Source organism: Nicotiana sylvestris, chromosome 5 (genome assembly GCF_000393655.2).
Source record: "Nicotiana sylvestris chromosome 5, ASM39365v2, whole genome shotgun sequence".
NCBI lineage: Eukaryota > Viridiplantae > Streptophyta > Magnoliopsida > Solanales > Solanaceae > Nicotiana > Nicotiana sylvestris.
Genome location: NC_091061.1, coordinates 3,695,954 through 3,717,597, shown reverse-complemented (window position 1 = coordinate 3,717,597; position 21,644 = coordinate 3,695,954). Strand labels below are relative to the sequence as shown.

General features: G+C 33.9%; 2 protein-coding genes across 9 annotated transcripts; one reads left to right on the top strand and one right to left on the bottom strand.

Moving 5' to 3' along the window:
- Window positions 1–1,131: 1,131 nt before the first annotated feature.
- LOC104235535 (GPN-loop GTPase QQT2) lies at window positions 1,132–18,707 on the bottom strand. Of its 8 annotated transcripts, XM_070174179.1 has the most exons (9): window positions 16,994–17,132; window positions 16,839–16,889; window positions 15,339–15,405; window positions 8,291–8,359; window positions 8,065–8,173; window positions 7,706–7,932; window positions 2,591–2,881; window positions 1,728–1,933; window positions 1,132–1,609 (listed from the first exon to the last, which is right to left on the bottom strand). In XM_070174179.1, the coding sequence occupies exons 4-9, from the start codon at window positions 8,348–8,350 to the stop codon at window positions 1,333–1,335; spliced, it is 1,170 nt and encodes a 389-aa protein (XP_070030280.1). In that variant the 5' UTR covers window positions 8,351–8,359; window positions 15,339–15,405; window positions 16,839–16,889; window positions 16,994–17,132; the 3' UTR covers window positions 1,132–1,332. The 8 variants fall into 8 exon arrangements, with proteins under 8 accessions (XP_070030280.1, XP_070030279.1, XP_070030283.1 ...); XM_070174178.1 differs by lacking the exon at window positions 15,339–15,405 and having other exon boundaries at window positions 16,994–17,144; XM_070174182.1 differs by lacking the exon at window positions 15,339–15,405 and having other exon boundaries at window positions 8,291–8,362; window positions 16,994–17,133.
- Window positions 17,219–20,016, top strand: LOC104235539 (chaperone protein dnaJ 20, chloroplastic-like). The gene is made up of 2 exons (XM_009789328.2): window positions 17,219–17,768; window positions 19,673–20,016. Exons 1-2 carry the CDS (start codon window positions 17,316–17,318, stop codon window positions 19,814–19,816), a joined length of 597 nt encoding a protein of 198 aa, XP_009787630.2. The 5' UTR covers window positions 17,219–17,315; the 3' UTR covers window positions 19,817–20,016.
- Window positions 20,017–21,644: the final 1,628 nt, after the last annotated feature.

The window sequence follows — 21,644 nt, the reverse complement described above, 5'->3', positions numbered from 1 at the left end:
CATGTCTCTAATTTTCATTTGCTAGAGGTCTACATATTTGTTTGCCTCCCCATAATATAAAATTTGTTTATTGACTTTCGGAAAATATTTATAATCTTCAATAATAGCTTTAAGAGGATTAAGTGGGCGTTTGGACATAAGAATTGTAAAATTAAAAATTAAAAAAAAAAGTGAAAAGAAATTTCAAGTGAAAATAATATTTGAAAATTATGAGGTGTGTTTTGAGATGATATAAGTTTGGGTTATTTTTGAAGTTTTGCGAGTGATTTGAGTAAAAAATTTGAAAAATAGCTTTTTGGAGTTTTTCAATTTTTCGAAAAATTTCAAAATTCTGTCCATATCCGGTTCATCCTTCGGAACCATATCACATCCCGGATCTGTTGAAATAGGATGAATTGAGACGGTATTTTGTAAATACATAATTATCTTGAATATATTAACTATTTCTTTATTTTCCGATCGCTTGAAAGGGACAAAAGAAAGATCTTGTTGTTTCTTCAACAATTTCTGATCCCTAGTGGACCTCTCAGTAGAATTCGAACCCAGATGAAGTTCTGACCATCTATCAGAGAAAAAAGAACGAACGGATATCTTCAAGTGAAAATTGAAAATTTTATGGCCTAATACTGATTACGAAAATCGAAAAAAAATGAAAAAATCCGTATGTCCAAACGGGCTCTACTACTCGTTGAAAAGCAAATAATGAGAGTATGAGACATCTGAGACTTTTTTTACGACAACAAGAATATTATCGTCTGACCCTCAAGCATGACTGCATGGTTGACTCAAATTATCTCATTTCCTAGTAAAACAACCCAAGTTACAACAACAACAACAACAACCCAGTGTAATCCCACAAGTGGGGTCTGGGGAGGGTAATATGTACGCAGACCTTACCTCTACCTGAGGGGCAGAGAGGCTGTTTCCAGGAAAACAACCCAAGTTGAGCAAATAAAAGATAATCTGATTTCACATCAGGTTTCTTCTGCATTTTCTGTACCTTCATTTACAAGTAAAACGAAGAAACATTTAGGGGAATATACTTTACTATTTCTGATGATGCTAATATGAACCAAATAAAGAACACTAGCAAATTGTTAAAGAATAGAAAGGTAACTCAGTAGAGAATCATTACCAAGCAAGGATTTCCATGAGCAAATCCACAAATCAAGATAAACCTAACTCTTAAACTATGTAATGATAACATCAAATGCAACCACTGGCCAAGTCACATTTACAGGAAGTGAATTCGATTGTGTCCCTCAGTTTTGGGTTTAGCACTTTGATCAGTCCTATACAGGTAGTGTTTCACAAAAGACACCATGTACAATCTTAAAATGAAAAGCCAGCAACTTCTTCATCTTCGTCCTCGTCTATGTCACCGTTATCATCCTCACTAAAAATCTTGATGTCATCATCTTCTTCTTCCTCTTCATCCTCGGCATCCATCATAGCCTTGCCCTTATCTTCTCCATCCTTCAAACCAGTGTTCAGTACTACAGTTTGTCCTCCGGTTTTCTCCATATCTTTTCTCAGCTTTTCCATATTCTCCCTTCTGCGTCTTTCCTCTAATTGTTGCTTCTCCTCCCGTCTCTTGTCCAAGTCAGCCCTAAAAGGAAATTTTTGCAACAATAAGAAAGGGGACATGATAACTTTTGAGCATCCGATAAGCATTTCAAGTTATCAGTGTTATTTCAAGAGATATAAAATTAAGTTTCAGTTAATACTTGTAAGTTTCCATGTACTCCTCAGCGCTGGCTTCAATTGCCTTGAAAAAGTCCTCCATCCCAGCCCCTGAAACTGCAGACACTCCAACAGATCTGAGATTCTTGTAGAACTCCTCAAGTGCAAGAGAGAGGCTTCGAGTCAGAGTTGATGTGTAAGAACTGTCAGCATCTAGTGCCGCATGGAACACCTCAAAATCTTTCATCCACTGCATTTGAAATTGTATCATAAGAAATCAAAATTCCAGAAAAGCAGCTGATGAATATAAAGGCACAAAGTAAGAGGAATCCAAATAGTAAGAATTTAACTCAATACTCAATCACAAACATCTCCTGCTCCCCCCCCCCCCCCACCACCACCACCACCACACACACACACACACACACATAAATAAAACACTTTTTTTTGGTAAAAGACATCATATTAATGTGCAGCAAAGTGCTGCAAGTATTTACAGGAGATAGCCACATTACAGAATATGTAACAAGCTCAAAAGATCGATCATGGCTCCTATGATAAACAAACACGCAATTGCTCGACAACCATCATAAGTAAAGCTTTACACATGACTCTCTGGTTTAAACTACGTCACAAGAGATACAGCACACAACAGAAACAGCGTTAACTGTCAATATAATTGTTTCGTTGATTCAATATAACAGCTATTAGAGATAAAGGGGTAATAGCTTCTGATCCACCTATACGTTTTCTTGAACGACGTCATTTTATAGTAGGTGCATAAATGGAATAATTTCCATAGTAAACTTAAATGGACTAATAGTGGAGACAGCCAACTCTGTCTTTCTCCCAACTCCTAGCCTTTTTCAAGGAAAAATTACAGAAATGTCTGGATTTATTCTACTACCTCCAAAGCAAACTGATGATTAGCCACATCTGTCTTGTTGAATGCCAATACCAATGGCAACCTTGTTTTGTACAGGATGCTACATGCATACAGCATATTGCTCATAAAAGTAGCTGGACTTTCAGACCGTGGTGTATCAACCACATATGTCACCACAGTGGGAAAAGTAGATGCAAAAGCTTCAGTTATGATTGCGCCAGAGGCAGACCAAGTGAATATCTCAATCTGTCCAGGAGTATCCACGAGAACGTAGTCCAACTGGTCTGCTCTTTTTTCAATGACTGATATCACCTGCAAATAAGTAGAAGAGCTTGTTGTCTCAAACAAAGCTAGAGGAAAAAAAATGCATGTAAAGCTTTTCATCCCTCAAATCCCTGCTAGCTACTCTTCTAATAATTGATGATGAGAGACCTGGTAAAAAGAACAAGCGAAAATTGAGCAAACATCAGATATGGATTTTATTGCTTTCACATCTTATCCACCACATATTTTCAAAACCGACGTTGCTGATTCTTGCAACAGAAAAATATTAACTTATGCTCTTTAAGACATCAAATCTGATAAACAATACATATAGACGTCATCCCAGAACATTATCTACAGAGGAGGCTTAGATGGATGAATGCCACTTGAGAGTCTAAAAGAAGGGAAGATTAAGGAGAAATGTTTCAGCGAACTTTAGAGAAGCATCTCTATTTTAGAGCTTAAGAGATTTCTACCATCTGGCCGTCAAACCTATTGTTAAGACAAGATAGGGTCAAAAATCAAGGTTTAGAAACATGAATAATACTCCGAGATACCAACACCATGTTGCAAGGAAACTCTTGGAAATTAAATAAAAAAAGGCTTGACAAGCTAATCCGGAGAGTTTTCGCCTTCAGTGCTCAGCAGCTGTAGCTTTGTTGTTCCGCATCTCGGGTTTCTCATGCAGAGAGTATCTAAAACAATAAGAATGTTCCAAATTCATTTGAGAAACCTAGTTATGCAGGTGTGTGTTGCTTTAGTCCTTAAGATTTTAGTGTCCACTCTTCTCAGATTAACCAACATCTAGTATTAAACTTGCCAACTTGCCGTCATGGCACCAAGTTTCTCACTTTGAAGGATCCTGCAACTACTCCTTAGAGAGCTTGATTAATTTCTCAGAGTGTTGCTAATTTGCTTTATTACCTTTTCTATTTTTTGGGAGGAGCAATACAAAATCAGCTGTGTGCTATGCTAATAAAAGGCTATTGATGTCAATTAATGGGGTGGTACTTTCTTTAGGAAGCTTGTTTAGTATGGTTGTTTCTTGCCAGACTCGGAAAACTTTGATCTGCACTCTAAAATGGACTGAATACTTTATTTTGCAGATTTCAAGATCCATTGGTGATGTGTAATTATAAAAAGCTAAATTCAACAGGGAGCCATTTTACGCAAAGTTTCGTCTTCAAGAACCATTTGGCAAGCCCATATTGAGCTTAGATCAAACAATTTCAGTGCACCATTTGCAACCTGATGACCAGTTTGTCATATGTGCATCAGATGGTCTCTGGAAGCATCTAACTAACCAAGGAGCAGAAGAGATTGTACAAAATCACCCATGCAACGTAAGCTGTTTTTCGTGAAAAAAGTTTATTTCCTTTAAGCAATGAAATCTTAATAACCAATGGCATGAATATTAATCTCCCATACAGGTGAATAATCACTGTTTGACTGTTGACGGCTTTTAATCTGTTCAAATGACTGGTTGACATCCTAACTTATTTTTTATACACGACAGGTCACAATAAGAGTTTATTGAAATAACCAGGTGATGCACTTTGCATAAAATTAATTACATCTAACTCTAAGTTTCTTATATGCAAGGGATCTCCTGTTTGTTATGGAAAGAGAAAAAGAAGAAGTGTTGAGGAACAGTGGGGAATTTTCTATTAAATGTTTCCAGGAGGTGCATTAGGCCTCTCCACCCATATGCCGAGCAGTAGAAGCCACTTAATCAAATTGTGCTGCCACTGTGTCAAATGCATGAATAATAAATTTGCCTCAGTGTGCAACGATAAGATTTGCTGCTGTGTGACCAGGAGGTCACGGATTCAAGCCGTAGAAACAACCTCTTCTAGAAATGCAATGCTAAGTGAATCTGTGTACAGTAGACCTAATGTGGTCCGGCGCTTTGTATACCTTGCACATAGCAGAAGCTTACTGCACCAAGCTGCGCTTTTATTATTTTCAAGTGTTTCCCCAAGTTTCTGACTTCTTTTTGGTGTAGATAGATGTAGTAAAATATCTATGTCTCAACACCTTTATGTAGAAAAAACAGTTGGATCAAAACTTAAGAGGCTTGTTTGCCACACAAGGGATTGCTAGAAGGTTAGTGAAAACGGCGTTGCAAGAAGCAGCAAAGAAAAGGGAGATGAGGTATTCAGACTTGAAATTGATCGTGAAGTTTGTCGACATTCCACACGACATCCCAGTGGTAGTTGTTTTCCTGGACTCGAATCAGTCAAAAGTCCTAATATTTCTATAAAAGGAGGTGGCATTAGTTTGCCTACAAAGACTACCCCAACATAAGTTGGTTGGTGCAACTTTATGAAGCTGTTACAGATGTTATTGTACCATGTATCTTGTGAATACCAGGTAGCACTTCTAAAAGTTCAAAAGCTAGTCCAACAATTTTTTAAACTGTAATCTAACGGAGACTAATACTTGGATTTAGTTCCAGTGCCCAAGAAAGGAACTGGAAGAAAAAGAGTATATTCACAAATATCAGTTGAGTTGTTTCCTTGAAGTAATTCCTTATTGCTTCTATTATATAGTTAACCTGGAGGTTGTAAAGACCTAATTTATTCTTTATAATGATATTTTTACGGCTGCTATTGAGAAGAATTGTTGTTTTCAGATTGTAAAATTGCAGTTAATTCAAAAATCAAATTATTGTTTAGAGTGGATGGTGGAATTTGAATCAAGGGAATTAAAGAATGATTAGAATATCCATCAACAGCATACAACATTGTTTAAAGAACAAGAAAAGTGATAGAAATCTTTGCAAAGTCTATTGTTGGTTTTCCAGAATATGTTGAACAACGAAGCTATAATAAAGCATGTTAATTTTGATAGTACGCTAGATATTATTTACATCCTAGTCATTTGTAATTCCCGATCATGTCTTGTACCCAAACATCCATCTAGCAATTTGTATTACTAATATTTTCATGTTCTTCCACTACTATATTATATGATGTTATTATAATTAGTGGTTTTACTATGATTTTTTTCAAACACTTTACACATATTTAGTTATGAAAAGTCGTGACTGAATAATATTAAGCCATTTTATGTCAGAAAAAAATAATGTTCAGATTTACACCAAAAATATAACCACAACTAACATGGCTTACGAATGACGATAACAACTACTGTTGTTTTTGTATAGTCCTCGTATTTTGGGAAGTGAATAGGTTCTGTTGAAAAAGGTTGAATCTTTCTTATCAGCAAAAAAGAGAAAGAAAAGGTAAGATCTTCTTATAGTTGAAGAATCCTTATTGTGTTCTATATTCTCTCTTGTTTTCTTCTACTTCTCATATTTGCAATTGCTTTCTTCTAAGGTTTTTTTTTATGCACTTGGATTTGGTAGCTCTTAACTCTTTTACGGCTGTTACCAAGATCGATGACAGACCAATATCCTCAAATTTCATTTGGGGTTTATCTTCATCAGATATTTTAAGATATACTCCTTATGGATAGGTACTCAATGTTGGTTAACTTAGTTTGCATATTAAAAAATGAAACATGTGTGATTGTATTTTCACACAAAAACTGCAGTACTATATTTCTTTGTTGATTTGGGTGGTGGAAGAAGCACCTAAGCTATTGCTGCAAAAACTCTTTTGTACCTTACTAGTCACAGAAGTAGATGTGGCTCTTTGGATTGTAGGGGGTAGGTGGAGTTGTATGATTTAAAAGTCCTCGGCACCTAGTGCCATATTTAGAAATTCTTTTCTTCTTCATGTATTCGGCATTCGAAAATCACTTATTCAGTTAATCTAATTTGTAAGGATATTTCTATTCTTAGGACTTGAACTTCAGACATCTGAGTAAAGGTGAAGAGATCTTGTTCATTCGATGGGCGAGGGTGCAATGGTTTACAATATGATATGAATATTGTGGCCTTTGAAATAGAAAAAGAGTTGTGCTTCTTTGGTTGGTAAGCAATGGTAATCTTTTCGGTTCCTTTTTTATACAAGGCCGGAGAGTTTTCAGTTCCTTGACTCAATCAGAAAATAAAACTAGTCACAAACACGCCAATCAAATCAGCCAGCACTTTGGACTTCAAAAGAGCGTGCCCTCACATGTATCCACAAGTTTCAAACTGGGAAGAGGTGGAACAGATTACCAGAGCCAATGAAGTGCTGATTATTCTAGGTTGAGCAGCTTCAAATTTCTTAGGAGAAAACTGGAACCTAAGGGAGTATGATTGAACATAATTTGGACTTCGTAATCCAACAGGCCTAACAAGAACATGAAGATTAAAATATGGATAGGATAAGTGAATTGAATGAAATTATGTACTCCCTCCGTTCCAATTTATGTGAACCTGTTTGACTGGGCACGGAGTTTAAGAAAAAAATAAAGACTTTTGAAATTTGTGGTCCTAAACAAGTCCAAATAGGGTCCAAAGTATTTGTGTGGTTATAAAAGCTTCTCATTAAGGGTAGAGTTGTAAGTTTAAGCTAAATTAATACCAAATTTAGAAAGGGTTCATTCTTTTTGGAACGGACCAAAAAGGAAATAGGTTCACATAAACTGGAACAGAGGGAGTAATTCAGATTACTGACACAAAATATTGTCCAAGTGTTTGAGCAATTTTACTGTTGAATTCATATAGGCCCATAATCAATAGCTGACTGAAATGCAAATACACTATGATTTATGCTAGCTAATATCAAGAAATTCATCCAATCCATCTCTTCTACCACAAGAAGTGATCAGCGAAAAAGAAGACGGTATACCACAAAGATAAAAAAGGAAGGAAACTACAAACAAGCTTTCTCTAGACCACGTAAGTTTAAGAAAAAGACGAAAGAAAAATTCTTCTCACGCATTCAATAAAAAAAATCTAATCATATCAAGCTTTACCTCATCAAACTTCGTGGCAAACAAGTTGAGCGAAGTGAGAATTCCTCCATTTGGCCCAAGATTGAATTGCTTCATGACTTCCTTGTATCGAACAGTGTCTCTAATATCAATATTTGCACCGAATGGAAGGGTCAAGACGGCAGGATCAAGGTTCAATACATAACCCCGCATATTGGATGCCATTGTGTGGCAAACAAGTCGGTGGAGAAATGTTGTTTTTCCACTACCTAGTCATCAAATTAAAACAAGTTCTATAAGTTCAACCCTTCAACATAAAATGCAACAAACAGCTTGGCAATGTTCGTGTTTAACCAATAGTATATATATCAACTCCATAACCCAAATAAACAGGACTTTACCAGCCATCCCAACCACTATGATAATGACTGGCTTTTTCTTGAAAGTGGAGAATGACCCCTCGATATTAAGCTTTTTCATCGAGTTAGATATGTCATCCTTCCCCTGAACCTATGACCAAACAATCGAGGAAGAAAAAAAGGAGAATATTAGTCAAGGCTTAGCATCTTCTGTTGTACAGTAGTCATTCTGAAGAATTGTAAGAGTAATCCAAATTACGAATATTACCTTACTGTCAACTTGCATTGAACCCTCTGCCTCTTCTGGTACCTTTGAATCAATCTCCATTCAGGATATCTGCTAAATCAATGAGGACTTCGGTCACCCTCAATGTGATTATTCCCCCAAATTAAAATAATTATGATTGTATCAACAGTAGGAGCAAAAAGGAAGCTAGCAAAGATGGCGATAAATTAATAAATGCAGGAACATCACGACGCCCTGCATCAAATTCCATGAGGATGCTGCCGAAGGCTAATTGTATTCAAACTACTGTGGATAATTCTTTATTCTTCTGCTTAAGCAAAAAAGCCCAAACTAATTTTGACTTTTGATAAAGCTCGGGCTAGTGATATTGTTCTCAAGCTAGTGATACTGTCCCTCTTAATCTCACCCTTTTCTTTCTTATAGCCTGTTTGGCCAAGCTTCATTTTGGCCAAAAGTGTTTTTTTTTTGGCCAAAAGCACTTTTGACCAAAAATTGAGGTGTTTGGCCAAGCTTTAAGGAAAAAAGTGCTTTTGAGGAGGAGCAGAAGCATTTTTGGAGAAGCAGAAAAAAGTAGTTTCTCTCCAAAAGCACTTTTTTGAGAAGCACTTTTGAGAAAAATGCACTTAGAAGCAGTTTTTAAAGCTTGGCCAAACACTAATTGTTGCTCAGAAGTGCTTTTCAAACTAATTAGCCAAACACAAACTGCTTCTCACCAAAAGTACTTTAGATAAAAGTGCTTTTGAAAAAAAGCACTTCTCAAAATAAGCTGATTTTTGCAGTTTGGCCAAACGGGCTAAATTTCCTTAGGTATAAATACCCCTCCACCGAATTTTTAGGTTCACTTATGCCCTTTGACCGTTAGGTCAATGTTGAATTAAAAATAATTATCATTCTTTTTGTAAAACTTAAAAAAAATTACAAAATATTTTTATTTTTTAAACTAATGCACCAGTAGACCACTAATTTAGTAAAGTAAACTTTTATTTTTTTAAGTTAAAAAAAAAACAATTCAGTTTTAAAAATATTTTTTTTCATTTTTTTAAAGCATCTTTTTTTGTAAAAACTGGAAAAAAATTTAAAAATTGATTTTTTTTCTTTTGTTTTTTACAAAAAAAATTCGTTTTTTAAAAACTAAAAAAGATTTTTTCAACAAAATATTTTCATCTTTGACAAATATTTTTTTTGTAAAAATTGGGAAAACAAATTTGTAAAAACTGATTTTTATTAACAAAATATTTTTCGTTTTTTAAAAAGTGGCGCATCTTCTTTTTTTTGAAATTTTTATTCGGGTCCGGTCAATATATGGGACGGGATAATCCAAAAAATGGTTAGATTTAGGTTAGTATTTTTAATAGGTTAGATGTTATAATTTTGACCAATAAGAAATTATCACGTGGAATTTAAATAAGTAATTATTATTAGTTTAGGGGCATTTGTAGGAGTATTACTTACTTCCCGTTATTTCTCTAAAAGTCATTCTCCCTCCCGTCAAAAAGCAAAACCTTCCCTTGCTTCCACCCCGCCAAGCCTCTGCCGTGTCTTCCACCACCAATTTCAGTAAGTTGCTCGTGTTCCATCAAATAGTGTTTTTTACATCCTTGTTGTTGTTAAAAGTACTGTTTATAATTACTTTTTGCCTTGCAAAAATCTAGCTTTGTCTCAAAAACTTCCGGTCTCTGGCCATTATTAGTTTGCGTTGTGAATATTTTGTAAAAACTTGCGGACTTTGTTCGCCGAGCTGATGGCAATGACATATAAGTTAGGAAAAAAAAAGAATACTTTTGGCTTTTAAGTTTCAGTAGTTTTTCAAACGATTTTCCGCTAAATTATTTGCTCTTCAATGAGCTTCAATACTGTTTATTTTTTAAAAAATTTGAGTATCTTTGTAGAACAGGGTGTTAAAAGGTGTTCTATGTTGTCGGGTTATTATCTAAGCTTCTATTTACTTAAAAGTATTTTTTACTATAATCTATTATTGTAGCTTGAACTGTCATTAGAATGGGGTCCATGTTCGACATAGCATGGGAAGCAATCTAGCCATTTAGAGTTTATATTTTGCTTTAGGTTGTCATAACTATTACTAACTCTTTTAAATCCATTTGTGTATATAAATTGAAAAGATGAGTGCCCCAAATCGTAGCCCAACGACACTATGTTTTTTCTTTAGTCGTTTAAAGCTGATGTAGTGTTGTTAAGACAATTGATGTCATGCGTGGAATTTGAGAAGTTTCCGCACTAGTTCGAAAACAGTATCACTAGCTTGAGAACAATATCATTAGCCCGAGCTTTATCAAAAGTCAAAATTAGTTTGGGCTTTTTTGCTTAAGCAGAAGAATAAAGAATTATCCACGGTAGTTTGAAAACAATTAGCCTTCAGCAGCATCCTCGTGGAATTTGATGCAGGGCATCGTGATGTTCCTGCATTTATTAATTTATCGCCATCTTTGCTAGCTTCCTTTTTGGTCCTACTGTTGATACAATCATAATTATTTTAAATTGGGGGAATAATCACATTGAGGGTGACCGAATATCTGCTACATCAATGAGGACTTCGGTCACCCTCAATGTGATTATTCCCCCAATTTAAAATAATTATGATTGTATCAACAGTAGGAGCAAAAAGGAAGCTAGCAAGATGGCGATAAATTAACAAATGCAGGAACATCACGACGCCCTGCATCAAATTCCATGAGGATGCTGGCGAAGGCTAATTGTTTTCAAACTACTCTGGATAATTCTTCTGCTTAAGCAAAAGAGCCCAAACTAATTTGACTTTTGATAAAGCTCGGGCTAGTGATATTGTTCTCAAGCTAGAGATACTGTTTTCGAACTAGTGCGGAAACTTCTCAAATTCCATGCAGAACATGACATCAATTGTCTCAACAACACTACATCAGCTTTAAACGACTAAAGAAAAAACATAGTGTTGTTGGGCTACGATTCGGGGCACTCCTCTTTTCAATTTATATACACAAATGGATTTAAAACAGTTAGTAATACTTATGGCTAGATTGCTAAAGCAAAATATAAATTCTAAATGGCTAGATTGCTTCCCATGCTATGTCGAACATGGACCCCATTCTAATGCCGGTTCAAGCTACAATAATCAGAACAATAAAAGATTACAGTAAAAAATACTTTTAAGTAAACACAAGCCACGAATAGAAGCTCAGATAATAACCCGACAACATAAAGCACCTTTTAACACCCCGTTCTACAAAGATACTCAAAAATTTTAAAAATAAAAATAAACAGTATTGAAGTTCATTGAAGAGCAAATAATTTAGCGGAAAATCGTTTGAACAACTACTGAAACTTAAAAGCCAAAAGTATTCATCTTTTTCTTTTTTTTCCTAACTTATATGTCATTGCCATCAGCTCGGCGAACAAAGTCCGCAAGTTTTTACAAAATATTCACAACGCAAACTAATAATGGCCAGAGACCGGAAGTTTTTGGGACAAAGATAGATTTTTGCAAGGCAAAAAGTAATTATAAACAGTACTTTTAACAACAACAAGGATGTAAAAAACAGTATTTGATGGAACACGAGCAACTTACAGAAATTGGTGGTGGAAGACACGGCGGAGGCTTGGCTAGGTGGAAGCAAGGGAGGGTTTGAGAATGACTTTGAGAGAAATAACGGGAAGTAAGTAATACTCCTACAGTCCTACAAATGCCCCTAAACTAAAAATAATTACTTATTTAAATTCCACGTGATAATTTCTTATTGGTCAAAATTATAACATCTAACCTATTAAAAATACTAACCTAAATCTAACCATTTTTTGGATTATCCCGTCCCAAACATTGATCGGACCCGAATAAAAAGTTCAAAAAGAAAAGATGCGCCACTTTTTAAAAAACGAAAATATTTTGTTAAAAAAATCAGTTTTTACAAATTTGTTTTTCCAATTTTTTCAAAAAAAAAATGAGAAAAAAATATTTGTCAAAGATGAAAATATTTTGTTGAAAAAATCTTTTTTAGTTTTTAAAAAACGAATTTTTTTTGTTAAAAACAAAAGAAAAAAATCAATTTTTACAATTTTTTACAAAAAAAAAAATGCTTTAAAAAATGGAAAAAAATATTTTTAAAACTGAATTGTTTTTTTTAACTGAAAAAAATAAAAGAATACTTTACTAAATTAATGGTCTACTGGTGCATTAGTTTAACAAAATGAAAATATTTTGTAATTGTTTTTAAGTTTTACAAAAAGAATAATAATTATTTTTAATTCAACATTAACTTAACCGTCAATGTTTTAGCCCATTACGTGGATGAAGGTATTTTTAAACCCTTTTCCAATAGTTTAAGGAGATTTTGAACCATTTTCCGTTGTTATTATACCTAAGGAAATTTAGCCTGTTTGGAGAGAAGCTACTTTTTTTTGCTTCTCCAAAAATATTTTTGCTTCTCCTCAAAAGTACTTTTTTTCCATCTAAAAGCTTGGCCAAACACCTCAATTTTTGGTCAAAAGTGCTTTTGGTCCAAAAAAAACACTTTTGGCCAAAAAGAAGCTTGGCCAAACAGGCTATAAGAAAGAAAAGGGTGAGATTAAGATGGTGTTTGGCCAAGCGTATAAGCTGGTCAAACTAGCTTATAAGCACTTTTCGGCTTATTTACGCGTTTGGTAAAGTTAAAAGTGCTTATAAGTAAAAAAAATAAGCCAAAAGTCATAAGGTGGTCATGCCCAGCTTATGAATTGCTAGCTTATAAGCACTTTAAGTTTGACCAAAATATCGATACTCACTGCCTCAAGTATTTAACCTACCCCCCTCCTCACCTCTTCAAGTCTGCAATTCTCATTGACTATGTAAGATAAGTAAATGTTCTGTTCCTTTGCATATTCATATCTATGTGATTGTGTATTAATATTTATATCTTTGAATTGTATGTAATATATGAGTACATATCAAATTCTTGGTGTATTGATTTCTAAGTGTTCTGGTGATGAAGACAATGTTTGTTTCTCTTCAAATAATTTGTCCTATTTTTATGTTTATTTTTTACCAAAAAACTTGTCAATTTATTAATTATTATAACTTATGATTATATGCTTATCATAAAATAAATTATATTTATCATAAAAATTATCTTATCTAAGCACAGTTATATTTAAAATAAAATGACAAATTGAATATTTTGTATTTGAATCAATCTTAAATCTAAAATTTTGAAGAAATTACGCCCTTATAAGTGTAAACAGTTCTAAGGTTATTTAAGTCATTTTTAACAGAAAAATAGCTTATCAACATTTTTTTATCAAATACTGCAGCAACTTATTATTAATTTCAGCACACGTACCCAAACAAGTAACTGCTTATTTATTAAACAGTTTTAGTACTTAAAAGTGCTTTTCAGCACCTAATACTTATCAGTTACTTCAAATCATCTAAATCCAAACGGGCTCTAAGCCCAATAATATTAGGTCGGAGGCTTTGGGTTTTTGTTTTCGTTTCTACAGGAATTTGTACTAATTTGTTCATACCATCATCTATATATATATATATATATATATATATATATATATATATTAAAGCAAGAAAGTTTGCCTTATCATTTAGCTAAGTGGCAAGTTATTAAGAAGCCAAGTGGTAACCTATTAATAAGACAATTGGCAACTTATTTCAATTAAAATAGATGTATTAATATATAGATTTTTCGGCCAAAAAACACTCAATCATCCCAATTTTATCGCCTCTTTTCTAGCAAATTCCATTACTTACAGTTAATTGTATATATTTTCAACTAAATAAATTAAAAAACACTGAAAATTATAGCCACTATTTTGCTGCAACAGAGATCGGTACAGCATAACATACTGGAGTTCGGTGCACCTGTGTATGAACTTCCAGCATATTATGCTGTACATTGCTGGCTCCAGTATAATATACTGGAGTTCCAGTATACTTTGCTGGCATAAAATGGTTAATGAGCACAAGCATGTGCAAACTCCGTTTAAAAAAGAGCCAAAAGCGTAAGAAATACTACAATTGTTTTTAATAAATTTTATTTTTTCCATTGAGGCTAGCGGTGATGGAGGACGAAGGATGAAAGGGAAAAATCTCAAGAACAATACCTCATTGTAGATCACTCAGATTTCTAAAATATTACAACCTCTCAGAAAACATCTTTGAGGCCGTCTAGACAGAACCAGGAAATTTGGCACAAGATATTCAAAATAAAACATGCATAGGTACAATCAGGTAAGAAAAGAGCTAAATGCACAAGTAACTCTAGAATAAACATCGAAAATTTCTATTGCAATTAGCGGTGCAAATATAATATATGGAATTCGAAGAAAGAAAGGAAAAAAAATCAAATATGGAACACTTAGTTGTAAGTCATCATAAATATATGCATCAGCGTTAATTATAAGTCCAAATAGTTAAATCAAAACTCCTTCCATCATTAAAAAATTAACAGAGATGCTGATAGTTTGTTCTGACTCCATAAAACACCATAAAACAATAGCAGTCAAAAACATTCCTCCATGAAATTGGTAACTATTAAGAAATCTCAAAATATAAAAGAAAGAAAAAAGATTGTAGAGAGAAAAAAAAAAGAAGATTGAGCAAGAATAGCCAGTAAATTGAAATCATAACAGAAGTAGAAGATGAATTGAGCAAAATTATTTTTGAAAGAGTGATGCTTCTAAACTTGGTGTTGAAATAGAAAACCTAGAATGAGCACGTTTAAAGTACATGACTGAGCAAAATGATAATTGAGATGTAAAATGTCAATTTTGCCCCTGGTCAACCATCTTCACTCTTCTATATAATAGATAATAGAAATATAATATTTTCTCTGCTATGTTTTGATTTATTCCCAGTTTATTAATAGATATACAAAGTTAAGTCAAGATATTATCACAGTTGGAAGACATGTTTGCAACCTACAATAAAATTAATTTTTTTTATTAGTTTGAAACAAAGACAAACAACCATACATGAACATTGGTGTATATTATTTTCTACAAATATTTAAAAGGGAACAACAGATAACATTTAGTATACTAATACATGACAGCAAAACATAAAGAGCAAAGGCATGTAATTTCAAGGCTGCACCTTTTTTCAATAGAAGTTTACACGAATATTATACCAAGAACGATGGAGAGCAGCGAAGCAGATTTTTCTGAACGGTGGAAAAAATTCTACATTAGAGCCCAAATAAGGCAAAATCGTAAGAGTCAGCCATTCTATTGGCACAACATAACCCAAAGATTGTTGGCCAAAAAAACTTAACTCAGATTGTCATTAATTGATCATCTGCTATTAAGATATACTTAATACGAACAATAAGCTTCATACATATTGTACTCTACATAATTCGCAAAACGCTGAAGAGAAATGTACATTAGAGTCAAATAAGGCAAAAGCATACAACCAGCTTTGTCATTGGTGTAACAAAGCAGTAGCAGAGTTTTGGTTCTCCTTTGTTTAAACAAAATATCTGTAGGACACCCCCCCCCCCAAAATTAATTCTCATCTGAAAACCTGAAAATCCTTATTTCTCAAGAAACTATTGAAGAAAAATTAAAGACAAATCACAAGGATTTGAGAAGAAAAGAAAATGATGGTTGAGAAAGAAGATTTGTGCTTGAGTCTTAGCCTCAATTTTTCAAATAATAACAAGAATAGTACAACCAATAATCCTTTACATCATCAGCTCAATCTCATGCCTTCATCTTTGCCTTTTAATCTCTTTCACGAAACTTCTTGGACTGATTCTTTCCCTTCTTCAGGCAATTTGTTTTTATTACTACTTATTTACACTTCATTTTTGCATGTTTTCTCAAATCTCATCTTTTCTTTCGTTAATCTTCAGATCTCGTTAAAATCTCACCTTTCTTTAAACATTTTCTCCTTTTTATCTACTCTTTTACCCAAAAAGTTGAAGACAAAAATGTGTTTGTTTTTGTCTATTAGATTTTTCAATGATTTGTAGTAATTTTTTTTCATTATCATTGTAAGTTTAAATAGTTCAGTACTAAAGTTGTTACCATTTTCACTGTATTATCATTAATAATTGTTCCAGAGATCACAATGACAACAAATACAGAGATTATAGGATAAAATGTAAGTTAAGAGCAACTATTACGATGACATTATTTTATAAAATTTATACACCAAATGCAGATTTGTGCTTGTTCCTTAGCCAAATCTGTTGGAAGAATTAAATTATTTCCATTATTAAGTTACGGTAAGAGTAATAAAACTTAAGTGATTCTTACCGCATCTAATATGTGTACACCGGAGTAAATCAATTTGTAAAGTTGACAATCGTCTGAGCTTATTTATAGCTTAAAGATCATCAAATTGTAAGACAATAACATTACTTTGTGAAATTTAGATGCTAAACACAGATTTGTGCTCTTTCATTGCAACCAGAAGCCAAAAAACAGAAAAACTTTTCAGGAACAGGAATAGAAAACAGTATCGATTAATCAGTTTTATGACACTAACTATTAAATCCAACTATGAATCTACAGTTATCGCTTCATAAAGGTAAAATCATTTCAACACCTTTAAAAGCATAAACAGATACACCAACATGACTGAACTCACCAAATGATTCAAGAACAACATCAGCAACAACTTCAAATATCCCAGTTTTTTCTGGACGGATGAGAAAGAATGATGCACTAATAATTTAATCAGCTTAAACAATTTATATGCACCAGCTATTCTGAAAATCAAGAAAACAAAAAACTAAAACTCACCTTATACTGTACAATCAAGGCGAATAAACTGTCCAGGAAGAGAGAAGACTAAAAGAAACAAGGGAAATTGCGAGCAGCGGTAGAAATTTTGAGGAAGAAACCAAGCGCAAGCTCCTCAAACTGTCGCTTATTACAGTGAGATATGTTCGTTTGAGCAGTGTGTAAAGTAGGGTTAAGACGTGATTTATGCCAAAATATTTGTAGTTTTCCAAAAATACCCTTGGACGACCCCAAGCTCCTCAAACTGTTGCTTATTAATAAGCGGAAGAATATAGATCCACACCCAAAAAACACAGAAAAAAAAATTCCAAAACTGAGAGAAATGTGCTGCAACTCCTATGGCTTAATCCCGATCTCTTCACCACCACCCCCCTCTATCTCCCCCTCCTCCCTACACCCCCGTATATATTTCCCAAACTACCCCTCAAAATCCCAAGTTTTGGGAACCAAATTTGGTTCCTTGAAAGCAAAATCGAAGCTCAACGACGTCGTTTCATATGCTGAGCTCGATAATAGGAGTTTTTATGATCTTCTTGGTATACCAGAAACGGGGACTTTATTGGAAATTAAACAAGCGTACAAGCAATTAGCACGAAAGTACCACCCGGATGTTTCGCCTCCGGATCGGGTCGAAGAGTATACGCAGAGATTTATTCGGGTTCAGGAGGCGTATGAGACTTTATCGGATCCTAGAATGAGAGATAGGTATGATAAAGATACGGCTAAAGGCCTTCAGTTTGCGTTCTCTGCTCGTAGGCGTTACCAAAGCGATGAGGTTAGTTCACTGAATCCAATAACTTTTGTTCAGACTCTGTATTTTGTATAAGAATATTTAGCTCGGAATCTGGTTTGGTTATTATTATACATTAGTTAGTTTGAGATCGCGGTAAGAACACTTAGTGGGCGTTTGGACATAAGAATTGTAAAATTACAAAAAAAATGAAAAAAAAAATTCAAGTCAAAATGGTATTTAAAAATTAGAATTGTGCTTGGACATGAATATAATTTTGGGTTATTTTTAAATTTTTGTGAGTGATTATAGTGAAAATTTTGAAAAATAACTTTTTTGGAGTTTCAAATTTTCGAAAAATTATAAAATTCATCTTCCAGCTAAGAATTGAAAATTTTATGGCAAAAAAGTAATAAAATTCTTATGTCCAAACGGATTCTTAAAATTTAAATATTGGAAATTTAAATATTGGATCTGCCTCCGATAGAAATAGCTCGGTGGCCATTTTTTGGCCTCTCTTTAAAAAAATAGCCATTGTCTTGGAGTTTCACTTGTAGAATTTGAAATTTCAGGACATTGAATATTTTTCAGTTATAGGGACTGAAAAGTGGCTATTTGTGAATTTTACCATCCATCCGGCAAATATGAAGATCTATTTGGGATGACTTGCTAACATGAGTTTAATTTTTATCCACGTATACTGTTATATTTTTCTTCACAAAAATGCATTTAAAGGTAAGCCCTTACATGTTATAGTCTGTTAAACGATATTGAAAGTGTAAAAATTCGTTAAGCTACTGATTTATGCAAATTAAATCCATAAAAACATAGTTATTCGCACCTTAAAGGCTGACATGCTAAAGATAAGAATTGTTTGACTAGAATCTTAGTATATACGGCTAAGTCCTGAGATCTTTTCGAAAAAAAAGGTGCAAGGATAAGTGTGGAATATTGAAAATACTTACTGTGGAACTGTCATATCTAGATGCTTGATGCTCTTAGCATGATCATTGTTGGGATCAAGTTATTGGTCTGCCTCGTCTACTCAGATGAGTGAACAATACAACAGAAAGAAGTGTTTTTGACCGATCCAAAGAATTTAGTTATTGGTCCTTTCTCATAATATTCTTTGGTTTTAGATGCTGGTATTTTTTGTCACTGTTGACATCTGTAATTGTTGGCGTTCCCACTGCCTTCCTGTATTTGGACTACATGAATGTTGTCATAATATATGTCATTGACTGAGTATGAGATAGCCTGATGTTTCATAGATTATACCTCAATTAGTGGAATCTTAAAGACAACTGTTTTCGTCTAAAAGTTCTGTTCATATCCATTCCTAAGCTAAGCTATTTTTTTTTTCAAGGTGCTATGCTATCATAATCAACCTTCGTTCTCTTATTTTCACATTCAACCTTTTAAATTATTTCATAAGTGTCTCATGTGTGAAGTTCCTTGAATGTACTCATTTCTCTAATTCCCGAGGCAAGAAGAATGACTGAAACTAGTTTCTCTTAAAATACCAAACAAGGCTTTCCCATCTGTCATCTTCTTGCTCCTTTCTTGTGTTCTTGTCTACCCTCAAACTCGAAACGACTTCCATTGTAAACTTGGTTGGCATCAAGAAACTTTAAAACGCAATGCTCTTTGCTCAGTTTCCATTGCTTTGATGATCGAGTTGTTTGACCCTTTTTCCTACTTGTGCCATTATCTCTAAACTACTTTTAATCCTTATTTATCTCATTGAACCTTTATCCTTACCACGTGCATCTCGAGAACATTAATTTAACTACTGCTAGGAGTAGTTGGCTAATCTTTTGCTTATAATCACTCTGTTTCTTTCACATTCATGTAATTGACTTCTGTTTGCTAATACGATCGAATGACATGTTTTGTTCTTGAATTGTTGTTATCCTTCTGCTAATTTGATTCCTTTTTTATGCGTATAGTCAATGGAGGAGAAAGGCGAGTGGAAAAATCGTTGGCAGTCTCAGCTATCAGAGCTAAAGAGAAGAAGCATGCACAAGGACTCTGGCGACAGTATGTCATGGGGAGCACGAATGCGCAGGCAAAGGAACGAAGCTTCATCTTAATCGATAATAACCAATAGGTTTTCCTATTATTTTGTATATATAAGATCTTTTCTCTTTTTTCCTCTCGTTTTAGCGCTAACCGTATATGAAAATGCACCTAAATAGGCAGTGCATTTTGTACATAGAGTAATGTGAATCAAGAATTCCATCTCCAGTAATATACTCCTGCTTCAGAAAAGGCAGTATTTTATTTATGTTAAGCAAGTTTGGCAAGCTTTCCTTCTTGATGGCTATATATATGTGTGTGTGTGATACTTTCATTTGCCAGAAAGAGATGTGTGTGTGTGTTTCATTTGCCAGAAAGAGAAACTGTCGACCAATTCTCTCAGAATTGGGTAAAATCACATGATGGTGTGAAAGGTCCTAGGGCGGAGCTATAGTTTTACTTACCGGTTCAGCGGAATTGGAGCAACTTTGGCTCAAATCTTGTATTTATGTCTAAAAATTTATTAAAATATACTATAAATTAACACTATCAAGAACCCAATAAATTGTCTTTTCCTGAATTCAGATCTTACAAACTCAAAATTCTGGTTTTGCCTCTGATAGCATTTCTTGGAGATGATGAATTGGGAGTAAGCATTGAACCAAGGGTCTATCGAAGACAGTCTCTCTACTCCCTCGGGGTAAGGTAAGGTGTGCGTACACTCTGCTCTTTATAGATTCCACTTGTGCGATTTTATTGGGTTGTTGTTGATGATGATGAATTGAGAGTAAGGAAGATGTCAATTCATGAAGTCAATTCTTGGTCATTTTCATTATCATCTTGTATGACTCAGTCTAGTGTTCAGCTGTAAGGCATATTATTTTCTATAAATAAAGACCACATCACAAAATGTGGCGCTTGGTCTATTTTGGTTTCTCATAGCTTCCTATTTAATTACTCAAGAAAGAGACACCCACAATTTGCTTTTAAGTTATTGGTTTGTTCCCCAAAAATAACCAAAATATGTTGCTTTCTGCAATTTGTCCTGTGATGTTTTTCCATATGGATTGATGGAAAGTTGTACACTTGTTGCCTAGCTTAAGGACTGAGAATTATATTTAAAATCTTGGACTTATTTTTGTTATAGTTTTCAGCCAACTCTTTTGGACCTTTCTTATTCTGAAAATTGCATAAAAGGAATAAAGAAACTTCAAGATTGTGGTCCACTTCTCAAGTTAAGAAGGGGGCCTTTGAATTTCAGTAAGTGCGTGCCATATGATAGTGATTGTTAGCAATTTCTACTTTCATAATAAAAAATGAAGCGTTGCCTTTTTTTATTATCGCATGGGATAACCATGTTAAAATAGCACGGGCTAGATAATTTTCGAACTGATTTTCGGATTGGTAATTAAAAAATATTTAGCTTTTATAAAGTCATTGAAAAATAGGGGCGATTTGCAGTCATACCTTATATTTATGCCACCTTTAAACCTGTACCCTATTTTTAAAAACTATTGATTTGGTAGCCAGCTAACAAAAAATTCGTAATAATATGACCATTATACCCCTGACAAAACATATAAAAGATGCATCACGCATAAATCAATTTACGGTTCTCCTCCATCACTCCGTCTCTCCTCAGATCGCCTCTCGGAAACCAGAAATTTGAACTAGATTCAAATTCCAAATTCAAAATTACAAAATACATTGTAAGTATTCCAATTCATCTTAAGAATTCAAAATAGTTTTTGAAACTTATTGATTTCATGATATATTTTTCTATAATTATTTGTATGAAGTTGTTTGACGGATGAATTTGCATGAACTTTTCACTGATAGATTTCACTGACGAACGAATTTGCATTCTAAATCTGTTTCACGTTGAATTCTAAAGTGAAGCAA